This window comes from Halichoeres trimaculatus, unplaced genomic scaffold (genome assembly GCF_033239565.1).
Source record: "Halichoeres trimaculatus isolate MK-OKI-2021-1 unplaced genomic scaffold, fHalTri1.1 fHalTri1_scaffold_2, whole genome shotgun sequence".
In the NCBI taxonomy this organism is placed as follows: domain Eukaryota; kingdom Metazoa; phylum Chordata; class Actinopteri; order Labriformes; family Labridae; genus Halichoeres; species Halichoeres trimaculatus.
The window spans coordinates 39,215,343-39,231,325 of record NW_027437180.1 but is presented as its reverse complement, the minus strand read 5'-3'; the positions used below and the strand labels follow the sequence as shown (position 1 = coordinate 39,231,325).

The window sequence follows — 15,983 nt, the reverse complement described above, 5'->3', positions numbered from 1 at the left end:
ATTTCTTTTTATTTTTGCAAATGTTAAAAAAATTGAAAAACTTCAATAATAGTATTTTTGCAAATTTTTGATATTTTTTGTAAATTCCAAATTTTGATATTTCTTCAAATTTTTGAATTTTCCATTTTTTAATACATTTAAAAAAAATTTTTTTAATTGTCAATTTTTTTCTTTTTTCTTTTTAATTTTTGAAAGTGTATTACATTTAATTTTTATAAAAAGAAATGTGTTGATTTCTTTTTTTTAATTTTGAATTTCACAAATTTTATTAATTTATTTATTTTTTCCTTTTAAATTGTTGCAGGGACACATTAAAAAAACCAAAGACTTTACATGTTGGGTTTCATGAATTTAAAAAGCTTCTTATTAATATTTTTTTTAATTTTTGAAATTTCTGGGTTTTTTTAATCTTGACAAATTTTTGAAACGTCAAGTTTTGTCATTTTTTTATTTTTTATTTTTTGAAAACCAATTTCATTTTATTTTTTTAAGGATATTTTTTTATCAAATTTTTTATTTCACAAATTTTGCTTATTTTCCAAATTCAAAATTTCTTGCAGGGACACAACACCCCCCCCCCCCCCCCCCTCCTAAGATATCACATGTTCAATTTCAAGAATTTTAAAAGCTTCTTGTCTAGATATTGTCTCCAATTAAGATTTTATTAAGTATAGATTTTTATTCACTTCGAACATACTTGGGCAATAACGACTTTTGAGAAAAAGTGTGGCTGAAAACACTTTCCAAAGATGTTTATGTCTGCTGTGAAGATCAGCTTTTCCAATGGGTGTGCATGTGGTTTCTGCAGCCAAACCCCTAGTGGACACTCAAGGAACTGCAGTTTTTTTTTTTTTTTTTTTTTTTTTTTTGTGGCTTTTATGCCTTTATTTGGACAGAAGAGGAGAAAGTGGGAAAGGCAGGAAAACAGGTTAAGATTAGGGAGTTACATGAACCTGGGCCACCCCCACAGGGACCAATCTCATAGGGCCCGCCGTAGACCACTAGGCCGTCTCCGCTCCAGAACTACAGGTTTTAACGTAATGGAAATTTTAAGACCAGAGGTTTCTGCTTGGGTCGACCTCAAAGCAGGTGAACATACACTTCTGTGAGGCGCCCCCTGTGGTCAAAGCAGTACCTAGCCTATCTGCTAGCTGCTATCCAGTGAATGTAGAGAAATACAGTGTCTCTACAGCAGTAAGCCAGCCCTCTCCAGAGCCAGCAGCTGTGAGGATAAGAGGCAGGAATGTGATGGTATGAAACAGAGATGATGAGAGGACAGGTTCAGCACTGACCGTACTCCTGGTTCAGCCCCCACAGCTTGATCTTGTTGGCTTCGTGCTGAGCCTTCTTCTTCAGCCTGCAGGCCCTGAAACCCAGGAACAGAAAGCTCAGTCAGAGTCTGGAAGAGGAAACTCCTGTTTCTGTGTCAGCAGAGCCACGAGTGGAAGGCGTCTTTCTGCAAACCAAGCTTTGCTTTCAGAGCGTTCAGGGTTTGAGGAATGAATCTATCAATGCATGTTGAGTATTAAAGCATCTCATGGGTGTGTTTCTCTCCGGCCTGCAGAGAGTTTCTCTTTCTTGTGGCTGTGAGTGCGCTACAGGAAATAAAAGACATGCACGCCTGCAGCGTTGGACAGAACCGTCTCCTGTGTTCCCCTCAGCCTCGTTTTTATCGCGCATATTTAAACCACAGTCGTCGCTGCACTGGGAGAGATGCAGACGACCACACAACAATAACGCTTTCTTTTCTCTCAGCCCCAAAAAATCGATGTGGAGGTTTGGAAAAAAGCCCCCTGCTCTCAGAGCTGAACCAAAAATAGCCCCGCAGCAGACACGCTGCTCGTTGTGATGGATCACCTGCAGCTACAGATTGATTTAATTGTGCTGCTGGAGGAGAGGAAACCAGTGGCAACCAGAGACGGAGAAGCAGATTCACTGAATGAAAAGCTTCTGGTGAAAGGAAGGTTTGGGAAACAGTCGCTGCTGTTCTCTTAAAGTCTCTCCAACAGGCATCTTCCCCTGATTGTAACGGCAAACTGCTCACGTGTCGGGAGGTGGACGAGTCTTTGGGGGCAACGAGTGCAGTGGTGACGTGGTGACGTTATCACAGAGGCTATTTAAAGAGTCAGTGGGGAGTTTAATGAGTGGCAGCTCAATTTCATCAACCATGGAGGTAAAAATAGTTAAATGTCTCCAGAAACATCCTGACAGGAAGGTTAAAGTCTCAACATCTGAGAAATCTACACATAAATAATGATTATGGTGAATTAAGTACGATAACACAGGAAAAAAGGATTGAAGACGCTAACTGAGACTCATCTAATACTTAGTGGAGAAGCCTTTGTTTGCAATGACAGCTTCCAGAAGCTTCTTGTATGTTTGAACTAATGGCCCACACTGCTCAGGTGTGATTTTGGCCCATTCCTCTGCACAGATTGTCTTTAAATCTGGAATATTCTTTGGTGCCCTCTGGTGAACCCTTTTCTTTACTTCTTTCCACAAATGTTCAGTTGGATTGAAGTCAGGTGATTGACTAGGCCATTCTAACAGATTGATTTTCTTTTTCTGAAACCATTTGAGAGCCAACTTTGCCGTGTGCTTTGGATGGTTGTCCTGCTGGAAGGTCCAGCCACGTCTCATCTTCATCATCCTGGTGGATGGCAGCAGATTCAGATCAAGAATTTCCCCATACATGGCTCCATTCATTGCTCCGTCAGTTATATGAAGTTTGCCAACACCATGAGATGAGAAACAACCCCATGCCATGATGCTTCACCTCCAAACTTCACTGTTGGTGTAGTGTTTTTTGGCTGATGTGCAGAGCCATTTCTCCTCCAAACATGGTCTGTAGTATGACAGCCCAAAAGTTCAGTTTTGGTCTCATCTGACCAGACAACATTCTCCCAGTTTTCTACAGGCTTGTCAAGATGCTGTTTAGCAAACTTTAAACCAGCTTCAACATGCCTTTTCTTGAGGAATGGAGTCTTGCGGGCTGAGCGTCCATAGAGGCCATGGTGGTGGAGTGCATTGCCTGTTGTTTTCTCTGTAACGATTGTACCTGCTGCCTCCAAGTCTTTCTGGAGCACTTTCAGGGTGGTCCTTGGCTGGTTGAGTCCTCTTCTGACTATCTTTCTGACTCCCTGGTCAGAAATCTTCAAGGAGCTCCTGTGCGTGGCCTGTTGATGGTAAGGTGGTGCTTCTTCCACTTGTGAATAATGGCCCCAACGGTGCTGACTGGAATATTCAGGTGCTTTGATATAAGTCTGTAACCAGTTCCATTCTGATGCTGAGCAACAATTAGGTTGTGAATGTCTTCAGAGAGCTCTTTGCCTTTACCCATCATGAGGTGTGTGCTATTTAACTGCTTGGTGAAAAAAACACCTTTTTTAGTAATAATAATAATAACTGACAGATTTCAGGTGGTATGGTGCATTTCCTGTCCAAAGTATACAGCCTTTCCATGGTGTGTTCAATACTTTTTTCCTGTGTTATCGTACTTCATTCACCATAATCATTATTTATGGACCTGAACGTTGTGATTTCTTTTCATGTGTGGATTATTTGAGTTAACACCAATGTCTGTGAGAAATTTTGTTTGAATTGCAGCTTTGGAAATAAATGTGATGAGAAAAACGGCTCAAACCATCTCTTGGTTGTGTTGGCCATCTCTGGTAACATTGCCTGAAGCTTTAGCTACGATGATCATGCTCTTTAACCCCCTATAGGAAAATGACCTGGGTCAGAAAAGCCTTTGTATTTCTAGCCAAAGTCACACCGACAAGATGGTTGTGTCACACAACAAAAAGATGAACTGTGGATGAATTCCTGTGTATTAAACCTGACCATGAGCCGCTCCGACTGTACGCTGACATCCTGTCTGTTTTTTTACACGCTGTATCTGTCATGTTTGGTATGTTTGGAATAATAAGATCCTCCCAGAGTCTCCCTCCGCTGTGGTGTCCTCTCCTCCAAATATTCCCCGCCTCTCCCCGACGCCATGAACTCTGCGTGACCCTCCTCGTCTCGCTCCTCAGCCCTGCCCTGGTTTCCTCCAATTCAGCCTTTCATCCTGCTCCATCCATCTCGTCTGCTTTGTTGTTCCCCGTTATTTATTCCATCATCTTTAAAGTAAACTAATTTAAAAAAAGGAGCAATCAACCCAAAAATACACCCATGACCTACATCTCCCATCCTTTGTGCTGTGTTTTTCATCCTCCAGGGATGGCGTTCAGACGGATCTGAGTGTGCGTTAAAATGAGATCGAAGCGTATTGTGGCAGCTTCCTCTGAGGCTGAGCTTTTAAAGGTCATCCTCGGTACGGTACGCCGTGTTTCAGCGAGGAAGAGCGCAAATAAACGGCTTCCTGGGAAAATGTGAGACCATTGTGTCTCACGTCGAAGCGACAGTGCTTCAAACTCAAGCCCAGATAAACGCCACAGTGTGCGCTCTCCTCTCTGTGACCTCCACAGACAACACCAGAAGGTCGACTTCCCAGAGGCAGCGCAGCGTTTGAGATGTGAGCTCAAAGCCCTGCAGGGTCCTCGTCTATTTACCTCTGCTAATGATTTCAAAACACGGCGTTAAAGCTCTCCGAGCGCCCACTCAGGGCGCACGGATCGATACAGGAAGTCTCAGAGGCTCTGGAGGCGTGGGAGTCGGGTACCTGGAGGCTAGCTTGTTCTTCTCCTTGCGGGACCGCGCTCGAGCCACGGCGGGGAGGTCGTTGACCGGGCCCATGCCGTCGATGGCGGCGTTTAGCTTCTGGAGCTGCTCCCCGATGTTGTGGAGCTTCTGGGGGTTGGGCGTCAGGTCGCTGGCGTCGGTCTTGCGGGCTTTGCGGCGACCTTTTTTACCTAGAGGAGAAAAACAGAAGAATGGAGCGTTTGTCTTTAAGATCATGTTTGTCTGATTAGTTTCGGGCTTTTCTTGAATCAGAAGAGACGAAGGCGTGAAGCAAAGAGCTACAGGATGGATTCGAAGGGTGACGGTTAAGACATGTTTTTACCAAGTGGTTCATTTTGTGGCGTTTCCTTTGACTAAACCGATCCAACCCCAGAAGGTGAAAACTGGATGTTTTCCATCGTTGCTCTTTGTTTACTGTGTCACGTTTTTCTTCTTCGTTGGATTTATTAGCGGCGTACGCTGTACCGCCCTACTTTGGCGTCACGTAGCTGATGCAGCTATCAGCATCCAGCTCACAAACCTCCTACCAAAGGACACGGTTTGCTGTGGAACTCAAACTGATGCGACCCGTACCAAACTGTGCTGATCCGTACCGGACCACTTGGTGGAAAAAGGGCTTAGGTGGTCTTATTCTGTCTTAAAGGGGCAGCCCCACTTTTTAAACCTGAGCCATCTTTTGGCGCACAGATGGCCTCACGGTTTAGGTTGCGCCCCGAGCTGGAAGCCTGGGTTCGAGTCCCACTCCCCACTCTTGCCCCTCTTCCTACTCTACCCACTGTCCTCTATTCTATCATCAAAGGCATAAAAGGCCCAAAAATCACTTTTTCAACCTCTTTTGAACAAAACTTTATTCATACTGCCAGTTTCATCCAAACACGCTGTTTTAAAAAGAGACAACAAGGCAAAAACTAAAAATTTGAACAAGTGTTTATGACTCATTTTAGAAACATGGTCCAGTTAGATCAGGGGTCTCCAACCTTCACTTTCATAGGATTTCATAGGATATGAGCCATTTTCCCTCAGCTCATCTGGATTAAAGTCATTCAGGAGCCACAAATAATACTTTATCTTCACAATAAAAACTAAAAAGTATAAAATTATAAACATAGTAAAAATCTAGTGAAAAGGTATCTAAATGACAAGTCTTTGTGGGTTTATAAAATTGTACATGTGATATCTTAGTTTTTTATTTTAATTAAATCAGCAAATATTCTACAAAATTTTAAAAAATGTGTAATGTTATAAATTTGCAAAATTATTGAAATTGAAACTCAATGCTATATTTTTCTAAAATTATTGAAATTACATAAATTTGATTTTTTTTAAAAATGAATTTAAAGAAATGTGCCAGAATTTGCCAAAATTTTGAAATTTCAAATATTTGCTAAAAATCAAAAATTTGCAAAAAAAGTTAAAAGAGACATAAAAATTTGAAGTTTCAAAACTTTTATTTTTTTTTAATGTAAAACTTCAAAAAAAATGCATTTTTTTAATAAAAGGAACTTCAAATAATTTTCAAAATTTGCAGTAATAAAAAAAAATGAAATAAAAAAAAAACAGAAAATTGCAGTCTTGTATAAAAAATATGAAGCATTATTTTATTTAGTGTTTGTGTCTTTAATCATCAATACCTTCTGTAAGAAAAATAAAAACTCTTTATTTCGCTTTGCCCCTCCACGTGCGAATGGCCCCCACAGTGAACTGTTTTAAGTCTCGTCTTAAGGCCCACTTTTATTCTCTGGCTTTTAACAACGCGTGAGTTGTGTGGTCCTATGTGTCTTTTAATTTATTCTATCTTATTTTTCATTTTAATTCATGTTTTTATTTTTTATTTTTTAATGTTTTATTTATTTTATGGTTTTTGCTTTTGTTCAGCACTTTGGAGACGTTGGTCTGTTGGATAAAGTGGATTTGGATTTCAGTATTCTTTAAGCTACAAGGAGCCACTGCAAAGGAGTCAAAGAGCCGCATGAGGCTCCAGAGCCACAGGTTGAACACCCTTGAATTCGACTTATCATGAGCCACATTCACTTCACAAGTAGAGAAAATTTTCTTATTTCAAGATATTAAAAGAGAAAAATGACGCCTGACTTGCTTGTTCACACTGCAAAAAAATTGAAATCTGATCAAGTGTTTTTGTCTTATTTTCAGTAGAATTGTCTTTTTAGACCCAATATGAGCCACATTCACCTGACCAGTCCAGAAAAATGTCTGATTTCAAGTTATTTAAAGAGAAAAATGAGGTCTGAACTGCTGTAACAAGTAAAATAAAATCTGCCAATGGATCAAAGCCCCGTGAGAGAATCGTTTCAAACAATGTTACCATCACTGCTCTCGTCCTTTATGTTGGCACTGCAGTTAGCTAATAAATCCACCAGGGGGGGCAGCCTAGTGTCAAAAGTGTATGGCAACGAAACTTAAAAACAATCATGGCGACTGTGGAGGAGGTGTTAATAATGTTTGCTTGCATAAAAACAAAAACGGAGGCAGTGTGTAGGAGGTGGTGGTCGGTGAGGACGTTAAATACATCGTGAAAGTTCCTCCATTGTTATTTCTTCTTCCTGTCTCACTAAAGCTACATATCAGGAAGTAACAGCAACACTGCCCCCCATGGTTTGTAGTGGTACTGCTCTGTTTGGTCGGTATCCGTATGCTTCATGGAAACCTGCAGAAGGGAACCAGAAAGTGGGACGGTACGGATCAGTTGTTTGGGGGTCTGTCCCAGGATTAATCAAAGGAAACGCAGCAAAATGTGTGCCGCACCGAAACAAAACGAACCGAGCTTCTTAGTGGGGATGGGACCAAAGGGCCTCAGGAACTTTTAGTTCCAGGAACTTCTGGTTAAAAGCACGTTAACAACTGTGTGTGTGTGTGGACGCTCAGAGGACAGGGCTCCGATAACTTCTCTTTACTGCAGCTATAAAGAGGATAAATGACGTTAATGGAGCGCTCTCCTCTTCTATCTTTGGATTCACTCTTTTTTTGGAGGAGGAGTGTGATTTACTGTGAGTCTGGTGGTGAAGACGAGCTCCATCAGAGGTTTGACTTCGACCTCTAACTCATTCAGATGTTAAAAAAAAGTCCCTCTTTGAAATCCAGCCCGAGGTCTGAATGTAAACCTCTCTTTGTCATGCAGAGATGTTTGCAAACCGATGAAAGAAACATCTGGATTTTCTCAGTTTGATGAAACCGTGCTGCCACGGCGATGACATCCCGGCTGTAATCTGTCACTGAAACGTTTGGAGCAGCTTCGACTGTACAATGTTGACTTACGAGGAAGCTGCTGATGTGTTATACGACTTTAAAGACTCGTTTCTGAAGAACACAAGCTGCCAAACTGCGGATGAAAAGTGAGAATTCTGACTTTAAAGTTGAATGTAGGGCAGGCGCCCGAGGCTTTTTGAAGAGAACGCGACACGAGGGAAAGAAACGGGACGCTTGGATGTCTACTCTGACAGGTTTCTCAGTGAGTCGAAGCGGTCTGTGGTGCGGCTCTCACCCTCTCTGCGGTACAGCGTGCTGGGCAGCGTGCTGGAGCTCCAGGACAGAGACCAGTGGACGTCTCCACCCAGCTTCTTCTTGGTGGCCGACTCCCGGGCTCGTCTGTACTCCCAGAAACAGCGGCGCTTCGAGGGGCGCTCGCCTGGCTGCCTCACCGGCTCGGCTTCTGCCTCTGTAAGGGAAACACACACACACACACACACACACACACACAGAAATATTAGACTGAAGCTGTGCTCAGGTGTATGAGCAGACGACTTCCTGCTGCTCGACGCCCTGAATGGACAAAGTTTATTCTTAAACCTCAAGAGGAGGCTGCACGAACAGAGCCGCTACCAATCGAAAATACCAAGGTTGCAATTTCATGCCATGAATTATTTACCACTCGGTTACCATGGTGATCTCTGTGTGAAGCGTTAAATGCCTGTATTTCTGCACTTTGACCACTAGGAGATCCTGTTTTTTGGCCATCTTGTCGGCGGATTTCACATTACAGGACAAATCTGGAGTTTTATTTTTCAGCTTTAGCATTTTTACAGTTTTCTTACATTAAAAAAATGATAAATATCTGTCAGTGCAATCAAGTGACAGGTCAGCGTAACGTTAATGTGTTTCTAAATAAAAATAAACTTTCCTCCAACCTTTCTTTTAAATTTAAAAAAAAAAAAAAATAGAAACACTTCCCCCTTAAAGCTATGGTGTACGATTTGGAAGCTTTGTACATCTTAATAACACCAGTTATAGGGCTGTAATGGTCCTATGGTCCAATCTGCACAATATAAAGACCAAAAAGAATGAAAAAATCCATTCAGTATATCCGCTGCAAAGCTGCATACTAGTTGACCAATCCGACTCCCTCGCTTTGCAGTGTCATGTCCATGGTCCCACCTCGTCCTTCCCCACCACCCCTCTCACGTCAGCTAGCTGCTCAGCTACCGAAGCGTCATGGAGCCAAAGAAGATGGACTGAGCCGACACAGCTGAGTTTCTGTTGAACAGTGAAACACTCAGTTTGAACTTTCAGGTGGAAAAATGATCACTTTCTCTAAATTTCCTCACTAGCGGCCATGGGTCCAACACAATCACAAACATTTCTCCCCCACGCCACAGTGCCTCACCACCACAACAAGTGCCTTGCTGTATCCACAAAAGACATAAGTGTGATCTTACCGGCTGTCCGTTCAGGTCTTGGATGTTGGTACACACACAGCTCAGTAGATAGCTTGATGAGAAACCCGAACTGATCTGACCTGCTCACATTTACCGTCTCCTTTCCTCCTGCTTGATTCGACACAGTTGAGCAATTAACACGCACACGCACCAGCTGATAGGACGGGGGCGCTCGCCGCAACAGTTACACATAGGGCTAAACACAAACTAACTAGCTTTAACAGTGGATACTACTACTCCCACTGTAGCTGAACTCATGCCGAACTACTTAAAAACCCACGGGGACCGCTCCAGGGTGGATACAGGTGCCGACCTGCTCTGGTGAGTGCTTCCTTAAAAACCACAGAAATCTTAGACAGAGTTTGGCTGTGTGTTGTGCTCGTCACAGGGAAACCTGAGCAGCCCCAAGCTGAAACATGACACCAGGAAGATGGAAGCAAATTTTCAAATAATTCTTTAGATTTAAATACAGGACAAATATCGATCATTCAGGGTTTGTTTAATTCAGTAAAGGGTGTAAAATTATCTGTTTTTTACAGAACTGAGCAAACGTTTGATTTTCTGCAGATTTTCAAAAAGGACGTGTGAATAAACAAGATGTGGACGGCAGTCACAAATCACTCTCTCTTCCCTCCGGTTTAAAGCATGTTGCTGACCTCACGTGTGATACATTCAGGGACCGTCGGAAATTTGAAAATCTGACGAGAACACCACTATTTCCATGTAGGACACAGGGTTTGTAAATGCCAGACATTTAAAAATAAGTGTGTCTTTGAACGCCCCGTGGGTTTGGGATCCAGATTAATCTGCGTTAATTTTTATAACGCGTTAATTTGCAGTGTAATTAATTAATCTAATTAACGCGTTAAAATGGCAGCCCTAAATCAACCAATCCATCCACCAGGGGGAGCAGCCCGAAGTCAAAAGTTAATGACAATGAAACTCAAAAACAAACAAAAGCGACTGTGGAGGAGGTGTAGCTAATGTAGCTCTAACATAAAAGACAAAAACAGACAGAAGTTCAACTCGCAAAGTTTTTCTTCAAAATATTCTGCCACTGTTACTCCTCACTAGGGCTACTCATTGGGCAGTAACAGCAACACTGCCCCCCAAAGGTTTCCAGTGGTACTGCTCTGTTTGGTCCACTTTACGGAAACGCGCAGAAATACGGACAAAATGATCACAGACAGACGGCTGAAGTTAGAGAATGCAGGATTATATTGTGTAGTGACAGTGTGTCCAAAAATGATGGTTATAACAGGATGAGGTGGGACATTGTTGTCCCCAGTGTCCTCAAAGATTCATAAATTAAAGGGACCTGAAGGGTTAGTATCTTGAGATAAGACATTTGTCTGGACTGATCAGGTGAACGTGGCTCATATTAAGTCCAACATGATTTTATCACAACATAAACTTTGCAAGTTTTCAGTTTTTGCAGCGTTCATTCCTCCCCCTGAGCGTCTTCTCTAAGTTTTACGGTAAATGTTGCAGTAAATATTTGTGCCCGCTGTCTGGCCGCCACAGATCCATCACCACTCAGACTTCAGTCGACCACAGACAGTATTTACTGTCAGCACTTTACAAACCAGAGTCTGTCTTCTGCTCTGTGTCTTATCACGTCTGATGGTATCTCCCGTTTCCGTTTCTCCGCAGCACGCCGCGCTCCGACACGGAGGAGGAGGAGCTGAGCCCAGTTTGTTTAAACTCTGACTGACCTGTGATAGAAACACTTTCAGACCCTCTCCTTCAGATTACACAGATTACACAGATTACACCTTTACACCCTGTTGGTTTCATCTGTTACAGTCGCTCTGCTCTGCAGCCAGGGGCGTGTTTGTGTGTGTGTGTGTGTGTGTGTGTGTGTGTGTGTGTGTGTGTGTGTGTGTGTGTGTGTGTGTGTGTGTGTGTGTGTGTATTTCCAGTCTGATCATGAAACAATGAAGTCTTTATCTTCAGCTCCTTACCTCTCTTCACATTCCAGAGGAGGAAAAATGAAGTTTGCTTCATGAAATTCCAAGAGTTTTTGGTGAGATCAGAATCAAACTTTCTCTGATTCACAGATTAAAATCTAGTTTTCTTAAATTAAACCATGAAGAGTTTATTTCCCCTGGATAAAGTTTCATTAATCTGATTTCTAAAGAAGCTACACGCTGCTTGTTTAAGATAACGAGATCATTTATCCCCAAATATGATCCTAAATGTTCATCAATCTTTTCTTATTTATGGATTAATATCATAATCCGCCCGGGCCAGGAGGATTAAAAAACAGATTAACGCATGAATGTGTAGTTTTCATTGTTGCTAAAAAATCTGGTTTCAGAGAAAAAAAAGGTAAAATTATGATCTAAATATGACCTTTAAAAGGCATTTGTTGAAAAAAAAAAATCAAATCAGTTTTAATAGAAAGTTTAAGGATCACCCAAAGAAATATTTATTAAGATGTTAAAAAAAAAAGAAAAGAAAAAACACATTTTGTAAAATAATGAAATGGTTTTGGCTCAAATAATATTAAGTTAAATAAAGTTAAAATAAATTAGATAATAAATTAAAAAATAATAACAATAAATTAAATAAAAATTATACACAATTTATCTACACTGTATAACATTAAATGGAATATAAAAAAATTAAAGTAATCTTAAATTTAAAAAAAAATATATATATTTTTTAAATACTGGGTTTGTGATTAAATTACTTCAGTTAAGGTCATATGGGATGTATAAAATTGTTTAAATAAATAAAGTTAAAATTCAGTTAAGTTTGGTTTATTAAATTTAGTTAAAATAAAAAAATATAAATAAATAAATAAAAAATGGATATTAGGAGACTAAGTTGAGTTGTGCGAAGCTACACTTAATTGAAAATAAAATACACTCACGATAAACTAAATGAAAGCTTTAATATAAATAATTTGATGACAGTACTCAATTAAATTATATATAATGAAAGTAAAGTAAGTTGAAATACTGCCAGAATAAAATAAATAAAATTTTTTAACATTTTTAAATTTCATTATATTGGATCAAACTTAATCAGAAAAATTTGAATAAATAAAAAATAAGTTACATTGAGTCAGTTTTATTAAATTAAAATACCCTGTCATTTAAAAATGTTAAATTGTAAAGGAACATTGAGTAACGTTAGTAAGTATACTTCATTAAATTCAGTTATGTAGGATTTAAATACAGCTGCAATGCAGTTACAATTTTAAAGAAATAAATGAGATTCAGTAAAGCCATGTAAAATTACTTTTTTCTATTAAATATAAAAATTATAATAAAATTAAAAAAGTTAAAAAATGGAGATAAGATTAGATTATAATTTAATTGAATGGGAGTAGAGTCAGGTAAAATTAAAAAATATTATATTAATCAAAACTGTATTTTTTTAATTTCATACATGCTCAAATTAAAATTTAAAGCCATGGTTGCCCCTCTGGGCTTCCATAGTTTGATCTTTAACCTCAGTTTGTGGAGTTTAAGGAATTAGGCCTCAAGGCTTTTTTTGTTTTATCATTTTAATTAAGATGGTTTAATTTCCATTTCATGTTGTGCACATTATAATTTCACCTATTAACTGTTCTAAAAAGATGATTTCTACGCTCTGAAGCTGTGAAGCTGATGTTTCACGTGTATTTCTGCAGGAAAACAGACTCAAAGACCTGACAGGATGCGTTTCCTGGTGGGGACAGGAGCACAGATATTAAATCTGACGTGGTGCTGATGTAACGTCAGAATCGCTCCAGGTTTGAGCTCACAACAAAGAGCAGGCATGGCAAAAACCCAAACAGGGAATCGATACTGCTGCCTGTTTTATGACTGCTCACACACACAGCAGCGTCTTGGAAACAACGACACTGACAGGCGTACGTTCATGTTCCTGATACAAGAGGAATCCTCCGCGTGCTAATGCGCTAATCATAACTGACAGGTCTGAGTGTTTGCTGATACCAAACCCACTGTGGGCCTTAATCCACAAACACAACCTGCACGTCCTGCACCACAAAGCCGGCATCATCTCAAACTGCACGCGTGTACACACACACACCTACACGGCAGACACACACGTCAGCGCGGATTAGCCTCAGGCATGCAGAAGCCGTGAATAATGGCGTCATAAATAAAACAACACGGGGAGCAGAGACGAGATGCTTCTGCAAATTTCCCGGGGTTCCTGCACAGAACGTAGGAAAGTGAAGAAGTAACCAGAAAATGTCCCTCTCTGCTTTCCTTCACCTCCATCTTCAGCTCTTTATTCGATTCTTTGAGACAAACACTCAGCAGGCCAAGAGGAGGTACACACTCTCTGAGCGAGGGCACGCTGATGTCTGGCGACCGCTGAAATACGACTCTGAGCACCAGCCGGCGACCTCTCCATTACCTTGCAACAAGAGGCCTGAGATTTGTTTATCTGAGGCAGAGCCAGCCTGGGAATGGCGCTTATCTGATGTGAAGTCAGCCTACAGAGCAGCTGCTTGATACACCTGAGTGTGTTTCACCTGGACGTGAGGTCACCGCTGACATTTCAGCTCTTCACGTGACGCCCGGGGCCAAAACGATGCTGCTGTCATGTCCCAGTGAACGCAGAGGAAACAAAGACTCACTTTACTCCTGTTCATTAACCACCAAGGAAGACATCAAATGAAAGGGGACGCAGCGATTGATTTTTGAGTTTCCGTTTAGCTGCTGGACTCAAAGACGATGATGAGTCAAACGTCTAAGGCAGGCATGGGCAAACTACGGCCTGGGGGCCACATGCGGCCCGTTAAACGTTTTAATCCGGCCCGCCGAACTTGAAAAATCAAATGAATAAACCTTGTTAATGTTTTATTTTCCCTTCAATTCTGATTTTTTCCCACTAGATGGCGCACTGTAGAGACATTTGTTTTGTTGAGGTGAAGCGTAGGCCTATTACTCCACGTTTGCACTTTACCCTCTGACCCATCAGCCCTTCTGTAAAGATGAACCGACCTAAGAAAAGGAAAGTGGACAAAACAAAACTCATTGAAAGATAAGATGAGGATAAGATGGAGTGGATCGTCAGTGATCTGTTACTTATTAAAAAAAAAAGCTCAGGAGCATGTCTGTATAGACCTTCAATGTGAGATATTTGTCTAATTTTTATATACAGATGCTCACATTTAATATCAAAATATCACAAAAACAGTTTTGACACATTATTTTTTGTTTTTTTCATTTTTAAAACCAGGACCGAAAAAACGCATTTTTCTGTTTTTCTGTGATTCCGTTTTTCTGTTTTGGTTTTAAAACAGAAAAACAAAAAAAAACAAGTCAGTTTTTTCATTTTTTTAAATTTTGTTTTGAAACAGAATGACGAACGAACAAACCATACACAGATTAAAAATATCATTATAATTCCATTTTCTTATATTCTAATTTTAATTTCGAAACAAAATCAAAACGGCGAAAAATAGACTGTTATTTGTTTTCTGATTTTTGATTTGAAAAGGAAAAACTGAATAACAAGTCGTTATCTGTTTTCCAATTTTGGATTCTAAAACGGATATGGAATGAACGAATGATACCCTGATACCCTTTGTCAAATGTTAGAACCCATTGTGGCCCACGAATCAAAAAGTTCGCCCACCCCTGGTCTAAGGCATGCATTTGTTTTGGAGAGCACCAGTGTTAATTTCGTTGACGAAGACTATGACGAAAAGTATTCATCAACAAACTTTTATTTTATTTTTTATTTTACGGAGGGAAACTAAATACAAACAAAATAAAAAGTCAGACATGATGACAAAGACTCAACGACTCGTCAATCCATGCACGCACCCTACAGCCCCTCAGCAGCAGCTACACAGGAGGACCAGTTTGGGGCAAAGGATAAAGTTTTGATCAGTGGAAAGTTATTTAAAGAAGTGACCTAGCTGAGGAGGGGAGTCGAAGAAAAGTTGTTCTTTCTAAATGTACCTGGCGTTTTTAAAAAAAAAAAAAAAAAAAAAAAATTCTGTGAGGAAAAGTGAAGAGTACACAAAGAAACTCATGGATTAACTAAAGGATTTTATCTTTTGAAGACCTTTGTTTCGAGAACTGTTGGATTTTTTGGCCAACATAGGATCGGAACCAGGGGAAAGCGCTCGGCGTCTCTTTTGTGGATTATTTTTGTGTGTTTTTTCCTTTTTGGGAACTTCAGGAAGTGGGACATTAAGACAAGGGGCACGGTTGTTTTTTTTTTGTTTGTTGTTTGAGGACTATTTGGTGTTAGTTTTACAGTGGGAAATGTTTGGTTTAGATGAAGACCACAAATTAACGCGTTATAAAAAATAACACAGATTAATCTGGATCCCAAACCCGCGGGGCGTTCAAAGACACACTTATTTTCATTTACAAACCGTTTGTCCTACTTGGAAAACGGTGTTCTCGCAGATTTTCAAATTTCCGACGGTCCCTGAATGTAACACAACTGACATCAGGAACATGCTTTAAACCGGGGGGGGATTTTTGGGGGACTGCCGTCCACATCTCGTTTATTCACACGTCGTTTTTGAAAATCTGCAGAAAATCAACCGTTTGCTCAATTCTGTAAAAAACAGATAATTCTACACTCTTTACTGCATCAAACAAGCCCTGAATGATCGATATTTGTCCCGTATTTAAATCTAAA

The 15,983-nt window shown here is 40.3% G+C and overlaps 1 protein-coding gene across 4 annotated transcripts in view; it reads right to left on the bottom strand.

The window, feature by feature from the left end:
* Window positions 1-15,983, bottom strand: part of LOC141803353 (uncharacterized) — a 53,370-nt gene that overhangs the window by 16,570 nt on the left and 20,817 nt on the right. For all 4 annotated transcript variants that reach the window (XM_074687329.1, XM_074687338.1, XM_074687321.1 and 1 more), the window contains 3 exons: window positions 8,183-8,356; window positions 4,664-4,853; window positions 1,293-1,366 (listed from right to left, as the gene is read on the bottom strand). In XM_074687329.1, coding sequence (XP_074543430.1) covers window positions 1,293-1,366; window positions 4,664-4,853; window positions 8,183-8,356 — 438 coding nt within the window. The remainder of the gene's footprint in view (window positions 1-1,292; window positions 1,367-4,663; window positions 4,854-8,182; window positions 8,357-15,983) is intronic.